The sequence below is a fragment of the Bos indicus x Bos taurus genome, chromosome 2 (genome assembly GCF_003369695.1).
Source record: "Bos indicus x Bos taurus breed Angus x Brahman F1 hybrid chromosome 2, Bos_hybrid_MaternalHap_v2.0, whole genome shotgun sequence".
Taxonomy (NCBI): domain Eukaryota; kingdom Metazoa; phylum Chordata; class Mammalia; order Artiodactyla; family Bovidae; genus Bos; species Bos indicus x Bos taurus.
In genome coordinates, this window is record NC_040077.1 from 14,812,615 (window position 1) to 14,824,821 (window position 12,207).

At 43.5% G+C, this 12,207-nt stretch overlaps 1 protein-coding gene across 1 annotated transcript in view; it reads left to right on the forward strand.

The window, feature by feature from the left end:
* Positions 1–354: 354 nt before the first annotated feature.
* The window catches only part of CERKL (ceramide kinase like), a 136,567-nt gene continuing 124,714 nt past the window's right edge, over positions 355–12,207 (forward strand). Inside the window, exon 1 of the mRNA XM_027556185.1 lies at positions 355–681. Within this exon, the coding sequence (XP_027411986.1) occupies positions 444–681 (238 nt within the window). The 5' untranslated portion in view covers positions 355–443. The remainder of the gene's footprint in view (positions 682–12,207) is intronic.

The window sequence follows — 12,207 nt, forward strand, 5'->3', positions numbered from 1 at the left end:
ACCTGGGAGCTTCCTAAAAACGGCGTCGGGGACCTAGTCCCAGACCAATTCAGTAAGAATCTGCATTTTAACAAGATGGCCGGGCCGGGGGCCGGGAGTACGCCAAGTCCACGTTTGAGAAGCGCCGGCCTATACTTCGGCGGGTAACGTATGCGCAAAATCTCAAGGAACTACAGGGACTAGGCGGAGGGAGCCACTTATTCCTCTTCCAGGACTGGGGTCCTTTCGTAGTGAGTCGCAGCGGCGGGAGGCTGGCGGGCCCAGGTGCCGGACTAGGTCAGGGCGGCCCCGCCTGCCCGCCCCGCCTCCCTCCCGGGTTTCTGCCCCGCGCGCGGTTGCTGTGGCAGCGCGGGACGCCGCCAGAACCCCGGCGGCCGCGGTCTCCACCTCCTCCCTCGGAGGCCTCCGCGGGACCCCGGCTCGGGCCCAGCCTGCGCTCCGCCATGCCCCGGAGGAGGCGCGGGGGCCGGGTGAGCGCCCTGGAGGGCGGCCGGGAGGAGGAGGCGCCCCCGGCGGCGGGTGCCGTGCCGTCGGCGCAGTGGGCGTCCGGGCGGCAGCCCGAGGCGGCGGCCGAGCTGATTCTGCTCCGGGGCATCTTCGAGATCGGGAGGGACAGCTGCGACGTGGTGCTGAGCGAGCGGGCCCTGAGGTGGCAGCCCATCAGACCCGAGCGTCTCACAGGTGCGTGGTCCTGGTCAGAAGGTCCCCGCGCCTTCTCCTCCTTCTCCCGGCCTCACACCCTCCTCCCGGCGCCGTCCCTCCGCCTCCCGCAAGCTCCTCCTCTGTCCCAGCGGGCGACCGCGTCCCCAAGCCTCCACCTCCTCCCTCCAGACCCGGGGAGCCCGAGCCGCCCCCCGGGGCCTCTGCCTGCCCGCTCCTGCCGCCTGGGTTGCCGTCCCGGGACCCACGTCACACTCCGCCCCCCTCCCCCGAGCCCCCCAAAGGGCTGCTGCTGCTGCTGCTGCTGCTGCTGCTGCTAAATCGCTTCAGTCGTGTCTCACTCCGTGCGACCCCATAGACAGCAGCCCACCAGGCTCCACCGTCTCTGGGATTCTCCAGGCAAGAATACTGGAGTGCTGTTTTCCAAATGCGGGAAGGTAACCCACGTCTCCCCTCCATGTCCGAGTTTTGCTCAACTGCTTACGGCGACGCTGCAAGTATAAGCGTTTTAAAGTATACCTACACGTGGGTTCCGAATCCAACTTTCGTTTTGCTGACTTCTGAAAATTTTACTTGAGCTTTTGGTCCCTCTGGACTTTTCCATCCCTCACATTCCTTGCCATTGTCTCGAATCAAGTCCAAGTTCTAGAAGCTTTTGTTGTTTAATATGGGCTTTAGAATCATCGTGTTGTTTAGGAGTATTTGCCTTTTGACTTAAACTATTTAGAGAGTGTTATCATTCTGTACAATAGAAGTGTTTCAAGACTTAGTCTGGAGATGATGTAGGGGAAGCCTTGGGATGTAGTAAACACTTCTTCTAAATGATAACTTCGGAAATTAAAAAAAATATGCCTTCCCCTTGTTGGAAAACAAGACACAATGTGCTTTTTACCTTAAAGACTAGAGAAACGTCACCATTTTACAGTTTCTCATACAAAAACCTAGCAAAACGGACCAGTCAGGGACTCAGAGCTCATTCTGATAGGCAGTTTCTGCTGCACTTGAGGTGCTCGCCTCAGTTCAGTTCAGTCACTCAGTCGTGTCTGACTCCTTGCGACCCCATGGACTGCAGCACGCTGGCCTCCCTGTCCATTGCCAACTCCCAGAGTTTACTCAAACTCATGTCCATCGAGTCAGTGAGGCCATCCAACCATCTCATCCTCTGTCATCCCCTTCTCCTGTCTTCAATCTTTCCCAGCCTCAGGGTCATTTCCAGTGAGTCAGTTCTTTGCATCAGGTGGCCAAAGGATTGGAGTTTCAACTTCAGCCTTAGTCCTTCCAATGAACATTCAGGACTGATCTCCTTTAGGATGGACTGGCTGGATCTCCTTGCAGTCAAAGGGACTCTCAAGAGTCTTCTCCAACACCACAGTTCAAAAGCATCAGTTCTTTGGTGCTCAGCTTTCTTTATAGTCCAACTCTCACATTCATATATGACTACTGGAAAAACCATAGCTTTGACTAGTTGGACCTTTGTTGGCAAAGTAATATCTCTGCTTTTTAATATGCTGTCTAGGTTGGTCATAATTTTTCTTCCAAGGAGCAAGTGTCTTTTAATTTCATGGCTGCAGTCACCATCTGCAATGATTTTGGAGCCCCCAAAAAGAAAGTCTGCCACTGTTTCCCCATCTATTTGCCATGAAGTAATGGGACCAGATGCCATCATCTTACTTAACTGAAACTGCCTTTGACTTTAATTTAAAATGTTTTCAGGTGTGTTGAAAAAGCAAGGTGGGGTATTTTCTACATCTTTGAGTTAAAAACTAGGGATATGGGCATAGAATTCTGTTTAAGTCTGTTTGAATTTGGGGGACATAGAAGTTTACCATTAGAGCTTAAATTGGCCTACATGGGTCTTTTTAATCTACAATGAAGCTGAAATACTATAGGAATAAAGTGAGACATTGCAAAAGGAGGTATTCAAATCTGTGTTGCAATAGTGGTATGTATGAAGCAGTAAAATGCTCTTTTATATACGGAGAGCTGGTGGAGGAAAAGTAGGCTGAATTAGTATTCCTGGCTGTTTAAAAGCCATCCGGACAGTTATAACTCTAAAGGTAGCAAGTGTTGATCTTTGATTTTGACCTAAAACATGTTGGTTTTCTTTGCCTTCATTTAGCTGCACCATCTTTTCTTTGTAACTAACACCTAGTTTGCAAATATCACTTGGGGCCCCTGAATATTGGAGGTCCAAAAGCTTAGTTATTAAACCATTGTTTTACTTAATAAAATAAGAGTGGGAAAAGTAAAATAAGAGATATGTTTAAATGTGAGAAACATTCTCTGTCGTGGAATTAGCCTAGTTGAGTGTGATGGAAGACAAGTGAAATTGGTTGAGGAAATGGAGGAAAACTACAGCCATATCTGGAAGGAGGTGGTGTGGGAGGACATTGGGGGCAGATTATGTCCCTTGCTGGCCAGTGCCTGGCTGTTCCAGGAAAGGGTGGGGGTGGGGTTGGATTGCTGCTGGACATTATTATTATAGGAGATGTTTGCAAAACCATTCAGTTTTTAAAACTCGTAGTGCCTTAGTGGTTTTTTTTTTTTTTTAATAGACTTTATTTTTAGAGCAGTTTTAGGTTCAGGGCAAAATTAAGCAGAAGGTGTATATATCCTCTGCTCCCCACAATGCATAGCCTCCCCGATTATAAGTATTTCCCACCAAGGTCGTACCTTTTCCCACCAAGGTTGTATCTTTGCTAAATCTGATGACCCTACATTGACATCATTATCATCCAGAGCCCATAGTTTACATTAAGGTTCACTCTTAGAGTTCTGCATTCTCTGGGTTTTGCCTTATTTATAATGACATGTAGTAGGATTCTTCAGAGAATGAGAACTGTGAAAATATATATATGTGTGTATGTGTTTATATACACACACAGACAATACAATGTGTGTGTATATTTATATTATTTGAGATTTATTATGGGAAAATATGAAATTGATTATGGCTTCCCTGGTGGTTCAGACAGTAAAGAATCCACCTGCAATATAGGAGACCAGGGTTCAATCCCTGGGCCAGGAAGATCCCCTGGAGAAGGGAATGGCTACCCACTCCAGTATTCTTGCCTGGAGAATTCCATGGATAGAGGAGCCTGGTGGGCTATAGTCCATGGGGTTGCAAAGAATTGAACATGATTGATTGACTAACACACGCATTATAGGAATTGGAGATTATGGAGGCTGAGATATGCCGTTCTTTGCCATTTGCAAAGTTCAGAACCAGGAAAACTGGTTGTATAATTCAGACCAAACTGGAATCCCTGAGGACCCGGGGAGCTGATGGTGTAGCCCCTAGAGATGGGATCTACCTGGAGAAGAGGGAGGATGATCAGAAAATCTGTTTTGTTTACACTCAGCACTTTGAAGAGTGCCTGACATATGAAAATTTGTTCCATGAATGAATTTGTTAACTAGTCTCATGAACTTTAGCTTTGCCCATTGCTTTGTAATCTGATTACTACATTGCTACTTAATAACTTTTCATCACCTGTAGCAATATCCCCCAGCCCTTTTGTTAAAGCATTAGAACTCTTTTTACAAAAACATTCTTCAGCTAATGTGGGCCCACTTCTCCACTGTGAGCATTGTGGTCAGATGCTCAGCTGTAGGATGGAAAAGAAAGCAATCTATGACTAGGGCATGGATTGACCAGGCTGTCACATCTGTAATACAAACTGTATACACAAAAGGGCAGCATCTGCTCAGAAAACTTCATTATTGCTTGCAGTGGTGCCTCAATGATCTTTTTATCGGAATCTCTAATTATGGTCATTTTATTTATGGAATCATGCATTTATTCATGTTAATTACCAAGTTAGCTGTCTGTGCCCTAGGGTAGTGTGAAATCCTGAAGAAATGGAAGAGGGGTCAGGTGAGGATTTTCGGGTCAAATGAGAGAGGTCAGGCATGTTTGGGTCGCAAGACCCTATAGGCGGAGCAGGCTGCAGTGTTAGCCCCCAGCATGGTGCCTGGGACCAGGCGTAAGGTGTCAAAAATTGAGAGCTCAGAAAGGGAACGTGGGCAAATGCCGTGGACCAATATGTGTGCTTTGTCATTTAGTCCTTAGCTTATCTTGTGACTGGATCAGATGTTTTCAGAGTTCAGCATTTTCAAAATGATTGCTGATGGCCTGTGGGCATGATTCTAGGTCTCAATCAGGGACAAACTTCTAGCAATATGTGCTTAACAAGTGGTAAACTCCTATTTGAAATGTTAGAAGGAAGCAGAAAAGTACACGCGTTTTTGTGCGTCCTCAATGCAGGATCTGCTTACTGAACTGTAAGATTTGGTTATGAGGTTTTCTCATAAAGGAAAATCGACTCCTAGGGAGAGTTAACAATTGGCAGGATTAGACTATATAAAGCTCTTTTATATATATATACATATATATATATATACACACACATATACACACACATATATATACATATATATGAAGTACATATATATGAAGCTGATATGAAATACACTTCAGAATGATCAATTTAGGGATCTCTATGACCAGAATGCCAAATGCCCACAAGTCTTTCTCTGCTGTCTCACATTGGGCACCTTTATCATTACTAACGAATAGCACTTTGAAGTATGGAAAACACGACAGGATATTCTACAGGCTCTCTACTCCAGCTGTCTGCAGTTTCCCATCTGGTGAAGGAAAGGTTTCAGGAGTGGGCACCAAGAGACCTGAGGTCCTGTCTGCACCTAAGGGTGTAACTGATTCAAGGCAAGTTATTTAACCCCTTTAAATGACAGTTTATTCATCTGCAAAATGAATCATTTGCATTATATGATCTCTAAGAATCGTCAACTCTGAAGCTGCATTTTATAGAAAATATCCGTTTTTATAGGCTTTTGATGTTAGGACATTGTAATAAATCTGAATAAGGTTTCAATGATCAACTTCCTGGATGTGTGGAAGTTGTATTTTACAACAAAGCTTCATAGCCCTAATGAATTTCTAATTGAAATAACTACGTGGAAAATATGGGCCAAGTTTCTTGCTCCCCTTCCCTGGCTTCAAGGCCAGATAAGGAGAGGTGGACTGTTACGTCAGCACAGATTCTGTCTTTGGAAAGAAAGAAACCATTTTCTGATAGAAAATCATGGGTCAAGGCTAGTCTTAAGCAGATTTTTCATGATGGACAAAAGGACTAGCTTAGCCTTTCTTCAACTTCATTTCCTGTACCCTCTTACTAAATTCCTGGGCAAGGATCTTACAATATGCTTGATTATCATGAAAATATTATGTTTTAAATATTTTAAAAAAGACAATGAAGGCTTCAAATCTTAATTATGGTTTACAATTCTCTTGTTATTCTTAGACTTCCTACCTCACGTTACACCATTTCATGTTGTGTTTTTCAAAGGGTTATTCCTTCCATGCCCTTGAGCTCAGCTGAATTAGAGAAATAACCAGAAAATCTGAAAAGGGTGGGCTTCATAATAAGATCTTGGAAGTGTTTCTTTTTTTGAGGGAGCTAATGATTTTCTCATGCTTTAAGTTTACATAAACGTTTGTTAGGAACTTTTCAAGATGACAGGTAATGTGGAAAAATGTGAAAATGAGAAAAACCCAATCAATTTTAAAACAACAAGAGTTAGTGATTACTGGGACTTAGCAGAGCTGGGTCCATTCTAAGTATTAATCTGCCTAAGCCGTTTGGGAACAGATGTACGTGAAACGGATCCTGGGCTCTGTTGTGTACATCCAAAGTGAGACATCTGTTGGTGAACCGTTGGTCAGGAATAATGGAAGTAGGGGTTAAACCCCAAAATGACCCATTACTCACGTAAATTATTAAAGGACTAATTAGTGAAACACAGTGCTTTGATTCATCAGTCTACATATGAAGAAGAAAAAAAAGTCTTCTTTAAAAAAATTAGTGTGTTCCTAAGATGTCAAAATTGAAGGACTTTTTAGAAGATGGGTGTGAAAAATCAAGCTTAGCAAGGAACTGCATATGATGTTTATAAAGTTTTTAAATACTTTGACAGTCCTGTTAACCTATTGTGTAAATACTGTATAAAGCACATGTTGTAAAAATACTTAGCTTTTTCTTAATGTACATTAGTCCACACAGAAAAACAAAATATAGAATGAATCTCTAAGTATGGCTGTTCTGTTAAAATTTCTGTGCCGATCGAATGCTCTGTATCTACACTGTCCAATATGCTCACCACCAGCCCCCTGTGACTGCTGAGCACTCAAAACATGGCTACTGTGAGGAACTGAATTTTAAATTTTATTTAATTTTAATAAATTTAATAGCCACATGCAGCTAGTGGTGATCAGATTTTAAAACACAGCTCTAATACACAGACATACGAAGAGTTGAAACGTTTATTACTTTGATTCCCAGGCATGGGTTTTCATCTTTATTTCTATAGTAAGGTATAGTTTTCCAATAGTTAATCTCAACATAGGACTGAATTACCATCCAATCTGAGCTGCTGGTTTAAAGATAGATCTCTGAGTCCAGAGATTCCCAAGTGGCAGAACCTTTTAACATATTTTGTGACCCCCAAAACATGCTTTTATTTGTTATTATGAATTAATTGGCTGATAACGTTTTGTCTGTAAAAAACCATTGTTTTATTGCTCATGTCATGACTTACTTAAATTGATTGGTTTCTTACTATAATGATTGTGGGTTTGAAACAGCTGTCCTCGCCTGTGTACACTGACCCCATGAAAGTCTGCATCCTGGTGGTGTTCCTAAATACACCACAGCCATGTGGCACCATATGAAGACAAGCACTTAAAAGAAACTTCTTTACTTTTGTGTCCCCTTCCTCTCACTCCTCCTCCATGAGGGGGTATGTAGGGTCACCACTGACACAGAAATATGCTCCTAGAAGTGGTACTTGCATTGAAGGCAAGGGATGTACAAACTCATTATGGGGATGGACTGGATCAAGGTTGGTAAACCAGAGAGGCTGATTCATGTGGGATCTGCTGGAGTGGGAGGACCTACAGTGAATTGCAGGAGCATGAACCTGATGGAGCTAAAGAATCAAAGAGCCATGGCAGTAAATAATCGGGATCGATGGGTAGCTTGGGTACACAGGAAGATGCTATTGCCTAGACTGGGCATTTCTGTGGTCTCTGTAATTTGGGAAGGTGAACCATCTTTGTTCAAAGGGCCAGGGATGTAGAAGACGTAATTCACTGTGATCTAAATACTAAAATACTCATTTTGAGTCTTATCCCTAATCCTGCCTGGTTCATTACTTGACTAGGTTATTTGATTACATTTCAAATATTGACAAGTCTATAAGCATCATCAAAGTCCTCAACATAGTCCTCTCCAATGCTTTCCATGTGACTGTCTTCCTGCTGAATTTTGAAAGTACTGTGCCCGTGATGGGGTAGTGTGTGCTGGGCAAGTGAGTTCTGGTCATGTATGTAGTGAGCAAAGGGAAGGCACTCTTGGTAGCCATGGCTGTTTATATGCCCTTATGTTTTCCAAAGTCAGTATGTATTGAGATAAGAGGGAAAGGAGGGAGGGAAGTGACGTTTGAGGGAAATTAAACCTTCTGCTGACTTTTAGCCTGTAAACCAGAAGTTGAAGACCCTCAGGGTAATGGGTAACAGAATCCAGAGACAGGGAGGCAGGCAAACAGGTGGACAGGTATGGATATATTAAAAACAGCTGACATAGTGCTATGGACTTACGCTAAGCCTACAGGTAAGTCTTAAATAATGTACCAGCTGACATTAGGGAGTTCCTATATATACATTCCAAGATTTTCATCAGGAACAGTGTTCTGGAAACTACCACTGTTGCTCTGGATCCATGTCCAGTGTTTGATTGAAAATGCATGCCTGCTCGGTCGTGTCTGGCTCTTTCTGACCTATGGACTGTAGCTTGCCAGGCTTCTCTGTCCATGGGTTTCTCCAGGCAAGAATACTGGAATGGGTAGCCGTTTCCTCCTCCAGGGGATCTTCCCGACCAAGGGTTCAAACCCACATCTCCTGCATTGCAGGAGGACTCTTTACTGCTGAAAATAGTGAACGTTTAGTCCTGTATGAAGTATATTGTCTTGTTTAATCTTCCCAACAAGACTGCGTAGTTCAGATAGGATTTTTATTTCTGGGACCCAGAGATGACCTTTCTTGCCCAAGGACATGCTGGTGATGGAGTTGCTGGGATGCCAGGCCAGGCAGCCTGACTCCAGAGTCCACACTGTACCCAGGAGGTTATGCTGCTCCCTCAGTTCAGTAGGAAAGAGTTCTTCCTAACACCTTCAAGAGTCTATGTTATGTCAGAGTAAGTGGGTAGCATCATGGTTCAAACCAAAATAACAAGCCTTACTACGACAAGAGTATCTGGTTTTTTCAGGCCTTCATGACAGTTCCACCGTAGAGAGCATATTCCATTGCTTTCACTTATAATTCCTGAGTAAATGACCAAATGAAAGTTTTTAAAGCCCAATATTTTTATTATAGGAAACATCAAACATAGCCAGATGTAGAAAGAATAATATAATAAGCCTTCATGTTCAATCCAGTGAGGACGAGGCTCAATGTGACATGTTCTTGAGTTTGAATGGTTTTCAAGGTCAGTCTTGTTCCATTCATGCCCTAACCACTTCCCTCCTTTGTTTGGAATAGTTGGGAGCAATTCCTAGATATCATAGAATTGCTTCTATAGATATCTTACATGTATCTCTAGAAGATTAGGATTAAAAAAGCATAGAACACAATATAATACACAGTATAGTCACTATTCCAATATAAAATAATCCTGTGTCCTTAAATATACAGGTAGTGTTCATTGTCTTCTATTGTTTCTCTTTCCCTTTTCTAAATCTAAATCAACATTTAAATAAGATCCATGTTGCAGTTGGTTGCTGTGTCTTTATATCTTTGATTCCACAGATTCCTCTCCCTTTAAAAATGTTTTCCTTGCTAGTGTTTTCTGGGCAAACTAGGTTGTCTGGACTGCAGTTTTTCACAGGAAAATGAAAGTTTCGTTGTAGGGGCAACTGTCTGTGAAAAACGAAAGGGGCAGGAAGCATGTTGGGAGGGATAACCTCCAGGCTGTGATACTAGTTTGACTCCTGTAAAGAGGGCTGAAGCAGGCAGGGGCGGGGACAACCTCAGCCTATCGTGCTTATCTGAAAAGACTGCTCCTTAGGAGTCCTGCTTTAGGTGGTGCTGGGATTCAGTTGCCCAATCCTGCCTGACTCATTGTGACCTCATGGACTGCAGCTCTCCAGGCCTCCCTATTCCTCACCATCTCCCAAAGTTTGCCCAAGTTCGTGTCCATTGCATTGGTGATGTCTTCTAGCCATCTCATCTTCTGATGCCTCCTTCTCTTCCTGCCTTCAATCTTTCCCAGCATCATAGACTTTTCCAGTGAGTCAACTGTTAGCATCAGATGACCAAAATACTGAAGCTTCAGCTTCAGCATCAGTCCTTCCAGTGAATATTCAGGGTTGATCTCCGTAAAGATTGACTGGTTTGATCTTGCTGTCCAAGGGACTCTCAGGAGTCTTCTCCAGCGCCACAGTTTGAAGGCATCAATTCTTTGGCGCTCTGCCTTCTTTACAGTCCAGCTCTCACAACCATACGTTACCACTGAGAAGACCATAGCCTCGACGGTTTAGGTTTGTCATAACTTTCCTGCCAAGAAGCAAATGTCTTCTATTTCACGGCTGCAGTCACCATCCACAGTGATTTTAGAGTGCAAGAAGAGGAAATCTGACACTACTTCCACCTTCCCCCCCTCTATTTGCCATGCACTAATGGGGCCGGATGCCATGATCTTAGTTTTTTTTTTTAATAGTTTTAAGTCGGCTCCTTCACTCTCCTCCTCATCAAGAGGCCCTTTAGTTCCTCTGCGCTTTCTGCCATTAGGTGGTAACATCTGCATATCTGGGGTTGTTGATGTTTCTCCCTTCTGTCTTGACTCCAGCTTCTAACTTTATTCAGCCTGGCATTTCTCATGATGTGCTCAGTGTGTAGGTTAAACAAACAGGATGACAGCAGACCGTCCTATTGTGCCCCTTCTCAATCTTGAACCAATCAGTTGTTCCATACCTGCCTTAGGTGGAAGTGGCCAAATCTGTGTGTTCAGTCACAGGCTGGGGGCTGCCTGAGAAGAGTGAAGTTAAGGTGGGTCCTAAAGGTACCAATATCAATAACCTCAGATATGCAGATGACACCACCCTTATGGCATAAAGTGAAGAGGAACTAAAAAGCCTCTTGATGAAAGTGAAAGAGGAGAGTGAAAAAGTTGGCTTAAAGCTCAACATTCAGAAATCAAAGATCATGGCATCTGGTCCCATCACTTCATGGGAAATAGATGGGGAAACATTGTCAGACTTTATTTTTCTGGGCTCCAAAATCACTACAGATGGTGACTGCAGCCATGAAATTAAAAGACGCTTACTCCTTGGAAGGAAAGTTATGACCAACCTAGATAGCATATTCAAAAGCAGAGACATTACTTTGCCAACAAAGGTCCGTCTAGTCAAGGCTATGGTTTTTCCTGTGGTCATGTATGGATGTGAAAGTTGGACTGTGAAGAAGGCTGAGCACTGAAGAATTGATGCTTTTGAACTGTGGTGTTGGAGAAGACTCTTGAGAGTCCCTTGGACTGCAAGGAGATCCAACCAGTCCATTCTGAAGGAGATCAGCCCTGGGATTTCTTTGGAAGGAATGATGCTAAAGCTGAAACTCCAGTACTTTGGCCACCTCATGCGAAGAGTTGACTCATTGAAAAAGACTCTGATGCTGGGAGGGATTGGGGGCAGGAGGAAAAGGGGACGACAGAGGATGAGATGGCTGGATGGCATCACTGACTCGATGGACGTGAGTCTGAGTAAATTTCGGGAGTTGGTGATGGACAGGGAGGCCTGGCGTGCTGCGATTCATGGGGTCGCAAAGAATTGGACATGACTGAGCCGCTGAACTGAACTGAAAGGTACCAGTAGCTGGAGGTTGTTGCCTAACTTCATTCATTGCAGCAGAGAAGCAAGTTTTTTCTTAAAGGGAAAATCACAGCAGCCACTGTGACCAGTTAGGTTTATTATTATCATTATGAACTCAGTTATTTAAATATATTTCAATTCATAGCAGTGACACTTCTTACTAATGCTCAAATTGCCCCGATTCTGTATTTTTGGACCAATGGGAACCACTTTGCACTGATTTCTGAGGCCTTTTGACATTTTCTTAGATGTCTCTGTTCACTCCCTTGCTTTCTGAAATGCCAATATATTCTAGGCCTGTTTTGAACGTTTCATGCCTATCATCAAGGATGCCTGATTTCTTAAACTGAGTTATGGTATTTAGAGATCCCAATTTGAGCCCAGGTGTGCTCATTGCTAGTACTTTCCTTATATAGTCCTATTTCCTAGGTTTTTCTGAAAGCAGAGCTAGGAAGCATGATTTTTTTTTTCCCCTAAAGAATAGATGCACTATGGAATTATGCTGGTATCTCCAGTAAAAGTTCAAGATTAAAAGTTTTTATTTCTCTCTTTGTTCCTACCCTTAAAATTCTGTGTTCCAACTGCAATAATATCGTTACTGCT